Raw genomic sequence first — 17867 nt, 5'->3', positions numbered from 1 at the left:
TATCTTGTGGATTACATCCAAATAACCAGTTCATATCACAGATTTAAATGATGGAATGTTTTTCCTCTAAAATATACTGTCTGAAAAGTCAAACAGTAGAAATGACAGAGCAGTCATGTGATAAAAAAATTTCAGTAGTGATATCTGAGTAAGAGTCTGAGCTTTATAATGAAACTAGTTTAGATTTTCAAAATAGTTCCTAGTGTAGAAATGCTCATATTATAAAAGGTGCTTTTGCTCTACCATATTAAAGAAAAACTAAGTTGAGCTGCAATATATCTGTACAAAATGGACCAAATGAGGTACTAACTTAATTGTTTCCATGTACTCTTAGGTTAGAATTATTTGCTTTTTAAATGTAAGCACTACTGGAACAAATCATACAAAGCAGGAATACATCTGTTTGAAGGTTCTTGGACTGGCATGATTGTTATCATGTTTCAAAACCCTGAGCAATTTTATTTTTTATGGTATGAAGATCAAGCAGCGAACAGTTTAAAATAGAATTAATTGTTGCAAGGAAAGTTTGAGAGTGTTCAAGGTACTGAGTTGAAATGTATCTCATACCACTGAGAACAGACAAAAAGCACCTGCCAGAAACTGCTTCCATCATAAATTTTGTTACACAGTAGGTTTCTATGAACAAAATTATGAATTTAAATGGTTTTCTTGTACTAATTCTTTACACACTAGAAGATCTGCTGTGTAAAAAAATCCAGGGAACTGTAGCTGTAGGAGAGAATAACATCATTACAGTATGATAAGTGATAAGCACATTAGTGTAACCACCAGTATTTGGCTGATTGTGAGACCACTGACACTTTCACACACAAAAGTTTTCAGAATCCCCCACTGCAGTATGACAATTCCACCATATTAACATGAAAACTTCATTACAAATGAAGTGCATTAATGGATTCTATTAGTAGACAGTACTATAGTTCAGATTTCTGATGCAAAATTAATTACAGAGTATTATTGGAGCTTTTTCTGTTTGTGAGGCCATTTTTTGTTTGTTTTTTTAAAAATGAAAATCTAGCCAGATAATCAAACTGAAGAAGGTGCAGGGTTATCAAAGCACTAGCTATAGGAAAGCTTGAAAATCCTTCAAAGGTATTAATCCAGATTACTTTTCTTTCTCAAATTAGATATGAAGTATGCTCAAATTTCAGTTGGAAAAGAACTTGGGAATTTCTTCCCATCACAAAGTGTCACACCTCTGTGATTCTAAGCCAACTCTTTTGCAGCTACACAAGCTACACAGTCACTTTCTAACTCTTGAATTAGTGTGCAAAACTGCTGTATTTGTAAAAAAATATATTTTTATTACCGAAGGGTAAGTTAAGTATTTATAAACAGTCCTATATGTAGATTCAGACATTATAACAGACAGTCATTGAAGAAACCCCAGAAGTAATTCCAGAAGGGAAATCTAGGAGTTCAACCAACAGTGTACATCCTTGCTTGCTTTGTTTCCTGCCCACAAGTCCTACTTTCTATTTTGATCAGTGACACATCAATAGCAAGAGAGAATGGTGTGCACACACAGGACTCTACGCTGTTTATTAGAGACCTGTCAGTTGAGCTGCAAGATGTGGCTTAGAAAGCTTTGCAATGAACTTGGAGGTTGCACTCACCCCGATCAGTACGACAAGTGGTAAGGAGGTATGCAGAGAATGGATGATGCTTCTGCCACCACCACCACTGGCACCGTTTCTAGGGATGCCTGTGCAGCTTTAGGTACACTTCCCATGAGAAGGCTCTGAAATTTAAATTTTGTGTCAGGAATAGAACTTGCCCTATGACCCTGCCTCAAATGCCTAAGCTCTGCAAGGAAAACTGGGTTTCAGTCCTATCTCTGCATTTGCTAATTCTGTGCCTTTCAGTGTGTGACTTTTTTGGCCTGAGGTTGAAATGCCCAATGACCTACACATACACTGAATATGACACTAGGGAATGGAACAAATGATTTTTTAAAAAATTGCTATTTCTATTTTTCTTTAGCAACTAGAAGCCAACAAAAAATTTATTTGAAGTGTCGTTTGTAGGTGTTTACATCTTTTGAGTCTTGCTATCCTCTTAGCAGTAAACAAGTCAGTCATTAGTCAACAGAAAGATAAACCCACATTTTGGATACATACTGCTGACAATAAAAACTCAAATCAACAAATATACTTCATATTCCAACAGTGCCATTAAGATTTAGTAGGTATAGAAAACAAAGATATCAAGAAGAAAAAAAATTAGGGAATGAAGACAACTATATTTCTTTAAACTTAAGTTATTTTTAATATCTCTTGGCGGTTCAATTAGGTGGGACACAGACTTTAAGAAGCACAGGTATATGGAGAAAGATTTTATAACAATTAAGGTGAATATTAGACCACATTAATAAATATTATTTAACTCTTAGTATTTATATCACTTCACAGTTCCCAGTTAGTGCCACAAAATTCTTAATATAACCTGCATACCATTTGCTACATCAGTTCTTACAGGGAAGAAAACCAAAAGCACTTCATAAAAATTCTCTTATTTCTTTCAATTTAGTTATGTTCAGTGAATTGTCTCTAAATTCTTCCCATTCCATTTTACTATCCTTCCTTTGTTTTTCCCCATACTAGTCCCTTGCTGTTTTCCCTCCTCCTTCAATTCATGCTCTCACATCCAAAAACCAACTCAATCCTACCAAAAAGCAATAGAAATAAAACATACCCATTATAAACACAATATTGTTTCAGTCACAAGGTATCAGTACTTGTGAGAGAAACTTTTTGCTTCCTGCTTTTCCTGTTCTATGTATTTAAAATTGTAACGCTTCCTGGGTCTAGGATTACTTTTACTTTCTATTTCTGTATTGCCTAGCCCAATGTGTACCTGAAGCTTTGGGGTCTCATGATGTTCACGCTCATCAGGAATTAGTTTATCTGATAAAAAAAATTCCAAATTTAATTGACAATTTGCAGATAAAATACACACAAGAAATATCTTACTATTGTTAACAAGAAAAAAATCACAGAACAACCCTGACACCACACTAGACACACTGATGAATTCAGCTTACACAAAACTAAACAGCACTCTAAAATACCTGCCTTGGGAGCTTGTGTATGAGGGTAGCATCCATGTCCAACAGAGGATTTCAGCTGGACAATGATGAAAAGTCCATATGTTACAGTGCCACCATAAATTATGTTAGAACGTATGGTCAGGCCACAGAGGGGCTCCAAAAATAGGTTAGAAACAGCTCTCTGACTGAAAACAAATTGCCTAAATTCCAATATGAGAAAACAGTGTTCTTGACATATATTTTCATGTGGCTACTGCTGTTTTGAGCCAAGTCTATAGAGATAGAATACAATATGCCACTACTTTAAATTTGGAAGTTGTTATTCCGTCAAGACACTAAAATGCAGAGAAATCTGCATGGGTCTGATGCCTCCAGGCTTCAAAGATTTATTATGAAATAAAGAAAAAAATGAATGATGGTATGTCAGTTGGCCTGGACACCAGCTATTGAACCTGCATTATAGAAGGAAGGAAATCTCAAAAGACTTTTAATCATCATAGACATTAAAATGTTTGTAAAATAACTATAATCACACAGCTGAGGCATGTATAAAGTATAACAATTTTGAAATATAAATAAAAGAATGTACAAGCTAAAATAACATTCTCCCATTGCACTTAATACTCTTAAAATTAAAAGAATACCTGACTCTACATATCTAATGCATCACCTCACAACTTTGAATCTTTTAAAGCCGGGATTAAGCTTTGTAAGAACCTACCCTGAATGCAAAATAAGACAGCTTTACAGAAGAAACTGCTGTTAAGCAGCTTGCAATCTAGATACTATAGAATTCTAACCTCTAATAAAATCACCTTAATTTTAAAATGATGGCATCTGATGGAATTGTTTTTCTTGTAACTAAATAACTTAAAATACAAGTACAAAACAAATTTACCAAGTGCAGTTATATTGATTTCATAAATTATTATTCAATAAACTCAACTGTCTTCTGTTGAAGAAGTACTGCACCTCTAAAGGGTGGGTGGGGAATCAATCTGTGATTCGATGATTAACATGTTATGTTGATTAATCCTATGATCTAATTGAAAAGTCTAAAGATCAAACGAATATTATATAAGCTGCCATGTTAAACTAAGCAGGATTCAGTTTTCACATTTTATTCCTGGTGTACAACGTTTTCTGGAATAATTCTTCATGCTTGTCTGATACACACATTTGAAAGCTACACATCTGATGTAAACCCAGCAGAGTTGTTCTTCCCAGAGAAAAGTATCAAGTTCAGATGCATTAAAACAATTAGGATTTATAGTAATTACAAGAAACTTGCTGAGGGCTAAGCAAACTTGCTACTTCTGTAGTAGCATTTCTGATGCTTCTGCATTTTTGCCAAATTGTGTTCTATTTTGATATTTTCAGGTAGTCTAAAGCATGATACTGGTAAAACACAGACACAAAACTCAATCTTACATGTATTTCTAAATCCTTTTGCATTATCACCTTAAAGTTTTCAGTAATTTGACACTGACTGGTCTAACTTGATTTCCTGACTCAAAGTAATAAAGAGCTCTGTTAATGTAAAGATCGCTTCTTAGTATCTCCTTCGGCTAAGGTAAAACAGAAGCTTGAAATAAATGAAAAATTTAGTTATTTTAATTGCCATTGCTGTACCAAACAGCACAAAGCCATATTGTCCCACAGCATGAAGTGATCAGATATCTGCCCAAAATGATGGACAGCTCTGGCCCAGTGAACAGGCAAAAAAATCCCATTTACTCTCTGCCAGATGGGACCTGCTGGACGCTTCAGCGCAAACAACTCATCCTTCTTCAGACCTTCTTGTCCGACTCTTGAGCTAGCTCCAGCTGATAATGATGGATATCAAGGCTACAGTAAAGTGGGTGACAACAGCAGCCTTGTTATAACTGCCAGTCTTTCAGTCTTGTCATTATTACACATTGAAGATTTATTTGAGTTTATTGTTGTGCACTGGGTCTAGCCATTTACAATTCATCACCTACTACAGAAGGTTCAAAATAGTGGCCACAGCTATAATTGCCACCTCCACCTGCTTCTGGAAATTATGAGGTCACCAGCTCGGGCAGCCCAACATCCACAGAGCTCTGCAGCAGAGCTGCAGTCCCTACGAGCACTTGCAGCAGATACCACTGATGTTACTCCTTGTATGTTTGGAACCAGTATCTTGGACATTTTGAAATGCCAGATTGTTTGTAGTTACAGAATACACACACTTAAGAGCATCCCTGAAATTCTAATTCTTTAACAGCATAATAAAACTTTACACCTGCTTCAGAATGCCGTCAGTACCATAAGCCTTCTGTATTTGTAAATTAATATTTATTTTATGTATCTATAAAGAATTAATGTTAAGTACAATGGGAGTGTACTTTTCAGACAGGCTTTCATGAGACTACAAAACAACACGATACCCAATGTACTAATGTTAAACAAAACAAAAATAAGCTACTTAAGAAGAATAATTCCTTGCAAGGAATCATGTACTTTTACCATGGGTTTCTTACTGCATAAATATTTTAAGAGCGGAAATTGGTTACTCACTGCTGAAGTTTTCTGCAGTATTGGTAAATATTCAAGTAGATAAATGCTGTCTTGAGAAAACACCACTGGTTCTTCATCAGCTCCTCCATTCCCACTACTTACTGAAATATTTGCTAGTTTTATTATAATACTCTCAATCTTCTTTTTTTCATTATTAGAAGAATCACTTTTGTCTGAAGTGAAAATCTTGTAAGGCATGGATTTCTCTTCTATTAGCAATCAAGGATATATTATTAAGAAAACCTGTCAATTTCGCTCATGTCCACAATACTCTAAAACCCCTAAAACTCAACATATGTAAACCAAGAGTAATGCTTCTGCTGTTCATTACAGGCAGTCATTTAAGGTGGGAAGGAACAAGTTATGGTTTTAGTCAAGAGGCTTGATGAAGGAAAAAAAATAAAATTCTCTTCAGGCTTAAGCTGGGCTGAAGGTCATCAGTAAAGAGGGTTAACTAGGACCTCACAGTAAGTAGTAAGTAAATGCATCAGAAATGCTTCTACCTAGAAGTCTTTCAAAAATAGCAACTTTCAAAAAATAAAATGTAACTCTGACCTGTTTAATGGTTATATATGCTGATTAAATCCAAGAAAAAAGTTAAGTTTTCTGCTATTGTTAGATCAGCAGTATCTTTTCAGTTCCTATGTTAACTATATTTCATGAGGGAGAACTGTGTTATATTTATGAAGAATTTAATAAGTATAAACTTACTATATACTCTCAGATTTACAGAACTATCACATGAACATTGAGGTTATTAAAAAAATAGTTCAGGATTCAAGTCAGTCATTAAAAAGGTATTTTCCAACAAAGTCTCATACAGAAGTGCAAACATACACCAAATGATTAAATTATTCAGAACTCAACATGACCCAGCATTATTAAAATATCACTGATGGATTTGCACATTTCACTTTCAAGTAACTCCTTTCATCCAGGAGAAGCTCTCTGATTTTTTTTTTCCCCTTTTCCCCTGATGTCAGACACGCAAGAGACAGAGAATTGTTTTGGAGTAATTTCTTTTTTTTTTAAAGTTGTATCATTTAATTTCCAAATGCAGAACTATCTAGTAAAATAAAATGATTTAAGGTCTCAGTCCTGAGGTTTCCAATAAAGAGGAGTATATTTCCTACACTACAAGATACAAATAGTCTGGAAAAGCATGTCGGTATAAGAAAATACTGAAACACCTTTCAGGTTTTTAATTCCAAAGCAAAATTTTATTCTGTTATTGCCTAGTATAAAGTAAAATAGGAGACGGTTTATTTAAACAGTCTTGCATCATTATTTCACTTGTTTAAAAGCCAAGTCAGGGCTGAACTTCATGTCAAATGAAGAGGTAAATCTACTTAAAAATACATATAAATTTAATAAAAGATCTGAGAATAAAAGTGTACATTTGCTTTTAATCCTGATTAAGTATAGGGGCTTAGCAAACAAGCGGTCTCACATTATTAAACTTCAATCAGTTATAAATTATGACGTTTTATTTTTGAAATGTATTTAATGCAACACAAACCATCTGAGTCTGTTTTTTCACTTTACAATTTAAAACATTTTCCTATTTTAAATTTGTTATAAAATATCATTTAGACTACAGTCAACTTCCTGATAGGAGTCTGAGTACTCTGAAACACAAGACAGTCATTACATGGGTATCCAACTTTCCAGGTTCCACTTAAGTCCAAGTTGTATCTGCAAGGGGCAAGTGTAGTCAATATACCAAGATCATTTCAGACTAGATTCTTTGACAAATATATTGTATAAACTTTATGAACACTATTCACAAATAACATAAGAAATTTGTGAAGAGTTGCAAAAAAGTTGGGTGTGGGGTTTTTTTGTTTTTGGTTTTTTTTGTTTGTTTGTTTTTTTCAGGATTAGTGCCAGATTTTGAAAGTTCTCTTTTTCCAAGCATGTGCTTAACTCTAATTTCACACATTGCTTCTGTAGCTCAGCACTTTTGGGCAGGAACATGGAAATCCAGGTTGTTCCTTTACATTAGTGGAGTGCAAAATGAAATGTTTATTTTTGTGAATGTAGCTAGAATTAAAAAACTTTAGAGATCTTGAAAAGAAATTGCACTGAATCTATGGGTAAAACAGAGACCAAGCAGATCAAGAAAAAGCATTAGGCCAAATGGCGTTAGCATTTAGTTCTATATTCACAAAGTGAAGCGGCCTCTTGGTATTCATGAAGTCGACAGGTAGAGAGGTAATGGTGCTTTTATTTGACACAGCATACTTGGGTTTCCTAAGGCATAAAGAAAAGCTTTAAATCAGACATCTATTAAAAATTATTCAGTGGCATTTGCAATAAACAAGAAACCCAATAGAAAAGTTAAAGAAAACTTAATATATTTGGGATTATAAAGCACCCTTTCATTCATAATGATCAGGAGACATGAAAAATTGACTAGTACATGTGCGTCTGTGCTTTAAATAAAGAGATGGGAATAAAATGGATGTCAAGAATCCTAGAGGAAGAATTCATTAATGCTGAAAAATATAAATAAAATGGTGACAGAAATGCAATGCTACAAATTACTAAAATAGCTTTAAAAAGTTTTTTAATGCCTTAATTTGACATGTGATAAAAATCATCACTTAAAAAAGATAACATTATTTGCAAATTGAGCAAGAGGACCTGATGATAGCCATATATAATCAGTTGTCACCTTGCAGCTCAATTAGCCCTCGTGTAAAAATGAGGCATGTAAGGAGAAATGAGGTTTTGACATTATCTCTGCCAGCAAGATAATTACACAGCCTTCATTTAACAGTAGGGCAACACTACTGTAGCAACAAATTAACTCAGCTCCATTTGCAATTCATGGTGTGTTTTCTCATTTAATACCATTTGTCTTACCCCAAGTGAATGTTTCCATTAGTTTTCTCCAGCATAGCAAAATACTCTTTGACTTCATACATTACATCACCAAGTACTTTAGTTCCAGTAACTTTCAGAAAGCTGTATAAATTTAAGTGATTTTCCTCCCTCCCCCCAGTTTTAACTAAACCATTCTTTTCTTGGTTTACAGCCAAATAATAATATGGCAGGTGCTTTTGGATTTAATGAGCAAGGGACTGATTCCACTCCACATTCATTTCGTTCCCATAGTTGACACCAAAATCCCCGATGTCCTTCATTTCAGGAAAAATACATTAATATATACATATCTAAGTCCAAATGAAACTTTACCCATGTTGGTAACTGAAGTAATACACAGTGTTTAATAGAACCATTGTTAAATAGAACAAATTTGGGCATATAACAGACCCAAAGACTTAAACCCAGATTGTCATGCCTTTTGTTAATGTTCGGAAAATGTGCACACAGAGGATTTTTTATTTTTTTTTTTTCTTTTTTATTACTGCATGCAACTTCCTAAACAATACTAAGCAAGGGACTGTGGGCCTGAACTAACTTCCCACAAACTTGGATGCATTATAACTTAAAACTTCTAGTCTTATCTTAATGCTTGCCAGCTCATAGGAATAGTTGAAGTTTGAACAGAGCTCTAAAGAGCTCCTTAGTGCGCGTATTGAACATTCATGTACAAAACCTAAGAACATCCTTCCTGGCAGCAATCAGCTAGCTCTACGTTTAGTTTTTGTAAGTCTGAAGAATAATCAACAGTCACCTGCTGGTGACCTCACTGCCAACTAAGCAGAAGGTAGCATAAATATCTGAAAATTACCATACTTTGTGGCCTATGAAAGTGTTTACATACTGTTTTGTAAATATTTTAATTGCTAGTCATATTTATAATGTACACAATTGCTAAACCCTTTTCTGTAGGCAACATGAATAGTTTAGTCTTTTCTAAATGTTTAGAAATCCCCATCTTCTAAAGGAAGATCCAATCTGCAGGAATGTCAATTACACTGGAACAAGAAAATGTACGAGAACTGTCCATCCTGTGTTATTCATCAAGAAAGTAATTGCTGAGTTCTAAAACTGATTTCTCAGCATCTTCATTTTTTTCCTCATAACCACTACTTCATTATAATAAAAGCTTTTTCAGTAGTTATGCAAATTTCCAAGATGCTTTATAACTTCTTGATCTTCCCAAGAATTCTTACTATAAAAGCCTAAAAAGTACTACAGCTACTACTGTAGTGACAAATACATGGAAGAGGCAGTAGGGGATCGTCCATCACCGTGACAATCCATCACAAAAATAACCCACCCAGAACATGTAGGCCTAAAAATTTAAAATATCACTGCAGTTAGTACAAATTGTGGCAGCTTAGAACAGCCAGGATTCTCAAAAGTAGACTCCCTCTTTGTCTAAGCAAATACAGGGCTATTCCCCTCTGCATCAATAAACAAATTTTGAAAAGAAGATACGCATTGGTTTTAATCATCTACTGTAGAAGATTAGCTGGTTTTGGACCAGTTGTAGATCTGTTATCACTCCCATCATATTGAAAGCTTATCCAACAGATGCCCTCCTCTTACCCTCCAGTGGTTCTTTGTGCACTCAAGATTAACACACTAACACAATGTTTTTCTGTATTACCCAGTGTGAGATATTTGGAGGAGTCTTTGTTGCCATAAAATAAGGAAAAGTGCATTAAAAGGCATCTAAATTGTGTTCACTTGCAAATAACAAGAGCAAAATACGATGCCAGCACTTTGTGTAAGGTATTACATGCAAAAACTAATTAAAGGTTCGAAAAACAGTATTATAGATACTCTTCTGAAACTTTACTTCATTTAAAATTGGCTACCAATGATATGCTGAATGTCACCTCTTTCTAAAAAAAGAATGAACAACCTCTCTGATAATAATCTAAACCACTTCAAAAAGCATAACGAGATTTGTTTTAAAAGTATTTAACAAACACAAAGTCTGTGCTTGTCAAAGGAAAGCAACAACTATTTTCCAAATTAATTAAACAGAATAACAGATAGAACAGACACACAAATGATTTATCTGAAGTTCACAAGATATATTTAGCCTATAGTAAAAGAAAGGGTGTCACTTTTTGTTACATGATTCCAAGGTGACTGCTTCTATTTTGAACTGCTAGGCTAATTCTAGCCCGAGCACAAATCTGTCTTTTATTTCATAATTAATTCTCAGTGTCAAAACCAGTAGATGTCTTTTTTTGTATCAATGTACTCTGTCTGTTAATTATACCACCATAAAAATCAGGCTTGCAAACAAAATAGTGTTTTGACAGTATGAAAGCACAGACAGAAATTTCTGAAGAATTCTGGCTCAAGCAAGCAAATAAGTCAAATGAGCTCCTAAACTCACTTGATAAAAGAAAACTTCAGAGAAGCTTAGGTTTCTTTTAATACAATAACTGAAAAAAAGTACATTCAAACCTAAACAGACTTAGTCATGCTGGTATCCTAATATATAAAACAAATGATACTGTTTTACATATGCAAGGACTGTATTTTATATCATTACTCAAAATACTTTTATACAGAATGTGGAACCTCTACCAGAGAGGTCTGTTAGGGATAAAATGATGACAGGAGAAGGGAAATGAAATTGCTGAAACATACAGCTAACAGCAGCACTCTGGATGACTCTTTAAAATTCCCACTGTCTACACTAGCACTTAAGAGTTGAGGCTCCAAAATTAAATTCTTAAGACAGAGACCATATGAAACGACTTCCCTAGAACCAGCTCCTTCACTGCAGTTGGTCACCATCTCCAATGCAATTAAAGCATGGCTGTGCACATCATAGAAGAATCTTGAATTCACTACGAGACAGAGCTCTAAACAACCACTCTCCTTGAACTTTCTCCTACGTAGAAATCCTTGGAGAAACTCATAAGTCTTCCTGTGCGTTCAGTAGATTGGTCCTGGGCTCTGCCTGACTGAAATGAGAAGTAATTTAAATGATACACTTAGAATTCTTCCTAAACAGTGTTTCAGCTAATTTCTCTTGCAGCAAAATCAAATGCAGGGGGGAGTCCTTCAGCAACTACTCAAAGCATCTGCTGGATTTACACTAAGCTGGGTCCACACTCTGGAGGATGTTTAGCTCTGCAATCTGAAAAACTGAGAGGGGGCTGAGATTCTGCAGCACAGAACATCCATGTTGATGGTTCTCAAAAGTGTTTATCTTCTATTTTTTAGCTTTCATCTAGCCCAGATCCCAACTCCTTTCCTGAAACCTCACCAAGTTTTTTCTTAATCATATAATTTATTTCAAGCATTGTCTTCTTTCATGCCCCACACACATTTTCCCATCTTTTCTTCCATGCCATCTCCTCCACTGTCAGAGACCAGATTCCACAATTCTTTATTTTTATTTTTTTTTAATGCTCCTGGCATTAGCAGTTCTTTGACTTCTTCCTGTTTCTTGTGCACACAACATTTTTCATGAACTCATCTGTACAGCTTTCACCGTTCCTTGAGTTAATTCCCTTTGGAAGACCCTCATCTGCCATGCTGCCCATGGGAAATACAGCTGATTTATACTGACAAGTTAATTAAAAAAAAAAAAAAAAAAAATCAGCTTATTCTTATTTACCAGCCAACAGTCAAATACCCTGCTATACTATTTCCCTCAATCTCCTTTGCATGTATGTTTTTATCTCCTTGTGGCAGTGTTTTTTACATTTGGAAAATACCTATTACTTTGAGAGAACAACAAAGAACAAGTACAACTATGTGACACTCAAGTCCACAAGGAACAAAAATCCTAATTTTAAACGTGTTAGAAGTGACTGATGAACTACCCCAATTAAAATAGTAATAGTTAAACCTGTCAACGTTTTTGCTTCCTTTCTCTTGATAGATATCTCTCCTAGATTAGGATAGGCCTAGCCTTGATCTAGAATTTTAAAATTTTTTATTTATTTAGCAGAAACTGCTTAAGTTAGCTTAACACCATACCACGACTAGACAGGAGAAACAGTGTTACTAATCCATCCTTTACTATGTTCCTCTTATATCACTTTCCACCTTCCACCACCTATGACATTTATTTGATTTAGTGAGTTGATTCAAACCACTGGAATGCCGAAGGGTGGGTGGGTGCAAGTAAGTGGATAAATTCAAGTAGAGTAATTTCAGCAAAGTATTAGGTAGAAGGGAGCAGGATCAACCAAGAACATGCAACCTCTTACCCTCCCCTCTTTTAGAGACTGCAAACTGTTAAAAGCCAGTTCACCTGTTCCACTTAACTTCTCCTTAAGACACCGAATAAATTGTTAACCTTCAGGGTGCTGGTACGGGAAGATCACGTTAGACTGTTTCAAGTTCTTTACTGAAACAAAGGCCATACTGCTGACTTAACTTATCCTACCTTGAACAAGAAAGATGGAAATAGAATCCAAAAGGCAACAAGTTCATCCACAAGTAAACATAATATATATTTAAAACAAACAATCAAACAAACAAGAAAACGTTTCCCTAAAGAATGACATTAGTAAATAAGTTCAGATCAATCACCATAATGAAAGTTTTCCTTTTTTTTTTTTACACTATTGACATTAAGAAGACTTTTCAGTAATTTTATCATTTGAAGTAATATTATTTAATATTGTTTGAAACAGTATTTCATACTAACTTTTTAAAGGACCTCATGAAATATTAAAGATATTTCATAGAATATACTGACAGAAGGATGCTCATTTTATAACAGCACAAAGGCTAACCTTTAAAAATGTTTATTTATTTCTTGACTTGCTTGTAATGAGGAAGCACACATGTATGTACTAAAAGTGTTTTTGGTCCCTTTCTTAGACCCTCAGTTACATTATCTTGTCCATCTGACAACTGGCTGGATAAAATTAATTTAATGAGGAAGTTGAATGTATATTAAAAAGGAAGAATAATTAGAGAGTTATGATATGGTACTTTCCAATACAGTAGGATCACAGGATGCGATCATTGGCTAGAGTCAATTAGTAATTCAGGTGGGAAGAGACATCAGGAGGTCTCTAGCCCAATGCCCTGCTCCTCAGATCTGAGGTTAAACCACATTACTCAAGGCTTTATTCAGCTGGGTCTTCAAAACCACCGAAGATGGAGACTACGCATCCTTCTGGGCAACCTCTTCCATTGCTCAGCTGTCCTCATGGTGAAGTGAAATAAGATATTTCCTCAAATCTGAATTCTCAGCTAGTTAGTTAACCACAATCTATTTCAGTCTTCCAGACAAAATGATTAATGAGAAGAAAAATACGAGACTGAAATGAGACTGGTATGCTGGTTGTGAAAGAAGCTAGTAAAACATTTTTTAATTAAAACTGTACCACAGTCACATCAGATTTCTGTTCTTTGGAAAAGACTGTTTTGAGTTTCATATTAATAACAAAAGTAATTTCAAGGTACTTCTGTTTATCATTAGTTGCCATATTCATATCCCAGTCTGATTAATAGCTAGATTGTCATATATCATTAATGCAGAAAACAGTAACATTGAAGGATATATTCAAGTTTAAGAAAAATTAAATATTTCAACTAAAATACTTCAAATTCTTCCTTAAACAGGGGAGCTGAGTTCAGCCACTCCCTCCAAACCAGTAAATAATATATTCACAGTATTACACCATTCTTGTGAGGTTAGGTATTTAGGCAGTCCATGTTTCTAAAAATACAGATTATCATTCTAAACTACTATTTCTTGCTGCAGTTATAGAACAGGGTAAAAACTTAAAACATGTGTAGATAAGTGTAGATTACTATTTTTTTTTTATGCTTTCTCAGCTGCTTCTTCCAGAAGCATCAAATTAATATAGTCAAAATTTCCATCAACAGTATGCATGTTTACTTACAGCAAAGCAGTTTCTTGGTTTTTAGACTAAAATAATGTTGCTGTAAGCACATGTCAAATCTTGGGGCAGATTCTCACAATGCATAATCATTTTGGGACCTACCCATACTTTAAAGTGCAAGACAAAAACCTGCATGGCTTGGCACCAAGAAACCTAATACCGAAAGTAACTTTCCTGCTAAACAGCTAATCATCAGTTTTGGGGGTTTTCTTCTCATCCCTGCCCCTTTCTGCTTTCTGTCTATCACTCATGCAGAAATATTAAGAGGACAGTCTAATACACTAGACAGAGAAAGGTTAATGGCTGACCACTATAATTGGTCAACAACTTCACAAAGTGAAGGATTTGGACAGAGGATAGAGGGAGCTTTGATAAGGCAGGCAGCCAGGTTGTAGACTCTGGCTGGTTAACATTCCTTGCTGATTTAACAGCGGTAATTCCCAAGATAGGCATTGCTTCTGATGTAGGACTACCAAAGCACTTGAATTTAAATGTTTCCCTGTAAAATTTAAGCACTTGGTCAAGTGCATAAATCTCTATCAAGAGACTGCATGCACCCTTTCAATATTGAGTACTATTCAGTTAGCCAAAAGACTAAGTGAGATTAAGTCTCTGCCAAAACTGGTTCTTAACCACTCAATTAAATCTGACATGCTTTAAGAGACAAAAAGTGTTAATCAGTTGTTACAGGTTTTTCTGACAACTTGAGCATATGCAGTCTACTCTGTTCTTACTCAAGTCAATACCAAAAACTTCCGTAATGTTGCTTCAAGTCCATGAAAGGCAATGAGGCATACTTCGCATTTCCAGACTGGATACACACTGGTGCCAAAAATAAATATGAAGCTTCAGGTAACAGAAAAGATGAAGTTGCATGGGGATGAGAAAGACTATCATTAGCCCATCAAATCTAGACAAGTTTCCAAACAACTCAATTTTAACTTACATAATCAATAACTGAAGTTAAAATCCTACCAGGAAGCAGTCTGTCCTAAATGACTCACCACTGCTAAAAGGGGCTGTCACACATCACCCTTTCCATCTTGCTATCAGTTATACATTCCTGTCAGTTGATGTTTCTGACCTTCTCCAGGTCACTTCCGGTTCACTAAAATGATCAGAAAAGCTCTCTTCTGAAAAGAGAAGTCTGGGGCTTTTCCCCCCCATTTTGGTGAATTCAGGCAGCTCAGAAATGGGTTTTATAATTAATTCAGAGCTGTGCCAAGATGTAGGGAAGGAACCACATGGCCTGGGGCAGGTGAGAGATGGGGTTAAGAGTGAGGATAGAGTTAAAGCAAGCAAGGAACAAGGAGGAAAGCTTTTTCCTTCTGGTAGCAGAAGGATCAACTCGGCAACCTCAGAGACCTTACATTAAAAATTTTCTGACATGTTTTCCTTCAATATTAGAAACCAAAAATATCAATTTCAATTCTTCTTAAACTGAAAGACTGAAATAGCTCTGAAAATCTCAGCAAACAAGCAATATTTTGTTTCCTTCAAGATCCCGACATAATATAGATACTGCATCACACCTGGAAACAGGCTTACTGAATTTGTGTGTGACCAACTACAATTCAGTAAAACAATTCACATGCAGAACTGCTTCCCTTTGCATCAAACGAATTGTGCTATAATGGAATGAGTGTGATACTTGAAAGAATTGCTTACAATTGCACATGCAAGAGAAAAAGATAGCTAAGTCTAAATTAAGATGTTGGCTATGAAGTTTCCAATAGGACCTTGACATGACTGTTGACCTACTCATGACATGATCACACCAGTAAGGATTTGGAATTCTATTAGTATTACCAGAGGAAAAAAGTCAAGGAGTCATCAGGAAAACAAATCTATATCTGCTACTCCATCAGCCAATTACTGTTGTTAAAGTGGAATTAGATGAGTATTGACAATGCGAAGGGGATAAGGATTAAGCAGATGACAGAGTATACATCTAGCATTGCTGTTCTGTTTTTTTTCCCTACAGAAAGCCTGAAAAAAACTCAGACAGGAAATGAATATACCATACAGAATACAGTATTATAACTCTGATCATGTCCTGAAGTAGCAGTTGTATACATTAGCCTTCCAGCCAATCACAAAACCAGGCAAAAAAACTAAATACAGTATTGAAGCACAGTTCACTAAGGCAAGAGTATGATGTGACATTAACTTAATAACTTACTTCAACCTCAATTACCTGAATGCCATGAAGTAATGTAATTAAATTATGTTAGAAGTATTTTTCTTAGTTCTTGAGGACTATTTTAATGTAATAAATGAAACCATAAAAATTTCTCAGTTAAATGTAGCCGTCCTCACGAAGTCAGTGGACTTCTGACATTTAAGAAGTTAACTTCACAGCCTATTTGTAAATCTTTTTAAATACTCCAGGTAATGTGAAAAAGGGCAGACCTGGAATTCCTAATGATTATTTATTTTGACTGTTATAGCTATCAGGCTGCAACCTGGCTTTATCATAGGCTACAATCATAATTAATTTATTTTTAAACACAGACTCAATGTGTATTTCAAAATGGAACAATATACAAAAAACTAACAAACAATTTCCACCTATGGTCTAGATTCATAGGTATACAATTTCCTTAGTATAAGATAAGGGACATAAGTCAATCAGCATAAATGAAGCTAATAATGAAGTTATGATGAATTAATATAAGTTTTGTTTGTATTTCTTACTAAGGATGCTAATACTACCGACTAATATGGCAAATTCCCCGGACAGATTGTGTCAAAGTCTCTTTTGAATCAAACACTTATCTCCTGAATGCCATTGGTTTTAAATAATGAAAAAAATTTGTTTAGAGCAAAAGTATGAAATTCCTGCAGAACTACAAAGCTGTAACATGGGGTTTTCCTTCAAGATCAGCAGAACTGAACCATGAACTCTGCCTCTATGAAAATCAAAGGAAGAAACTTATCATAATCAAGCAACTTGGCAGAATTGTATTATTCAGTTTGCTTATTTGGTTCAAATAAACATCAAGGTTGGCAGGTGACATGATACAATATAAGAGAAAATTAGAAGGAATGAAGTCACTGAGTTTCTAGAAATTAAAATTCCAGGTGAGGGATAAAAAGAGATAGTATGGAGATGCATGCACATTAATGATTTCATTTTATTTAATACTCATCAGTTCTGATAGCTATAAATGTGCTTCATATACAGTCCAAAATCAAAGAATTAATACACTATCTTTTCTGTCGGTGTTTCACTTGACTAAACCTAGCAGAGACCCAATTCTTATTCTAGGCTACCAGAAAGCACATGTCCGCTTCCTCCCTGACCCATCATTCTTGGAACTCAAGGGACCTGCCCTTCTTGAAAATTTGCCAAGAATTTCCTTGGCATTATCGTCGATCAGTACCTTAGGGAAATTTAACCTCAGACACTATTAAAACAGGAAAACACAACATTTTTAGAATATTTAGACAAAAATTAAAGACTTGGAAGTCACTACAGCCATAGATCTAGCCACATT

The 17867-nt window shown here is 35.0% G+C and overlaps 1 protein-coding gene across 2 annotated transcripts in view; it reads right to left on the bottom strand.

Moving 5' to 3' along the window:
• Window positions 1-17867, bottom strand: part of GPATCH2 (G-patch domain containing 2) — a 127711-nt gene that overhangs the window by 63601 nt on the left and 46243 nt on the right. Inside the window, exon 6 of one of the 2 annotated variants that reach the window (XM_032989440.2) lies at window positions 11133-11457. The exons of the other annotated variant lie outside the window; for it this stretch is intronic. Within the exon in view, the coding sequence (XP_032845331.1) occupies window positions 11356-11457 (102 nt within the window). The 3' untranslated portion in view covers window positions 11133-11355. Of the gene's footprint in view, window positions 1-11132; window positions 11458-17867 lie in introns of those variants that run through there. 2 annotated transcript variants of the gene reach the window in all.

The sequence above is a fragment of the Tyto alba genome, unplaced genomic scaffold, assembly GCF_018691265.1.
Source record: "Tyto alba isolate M040663 unplaced genomic scaffold, T.alba_DEE_v4.0 Super-Scaffold_16, whole genome shotgun sequence".
Lineage (NCBI taxonomy): Eukaryota > Metazoa > Chordata > Aves > Strigiformes > Tytonidae > Tyto > Tyto alba.
The sequence above is the reverse complement of the archived record's forward strand: the minus strand, read 5'-3'. Positions and strand labels throughout refer to the sequence as shown.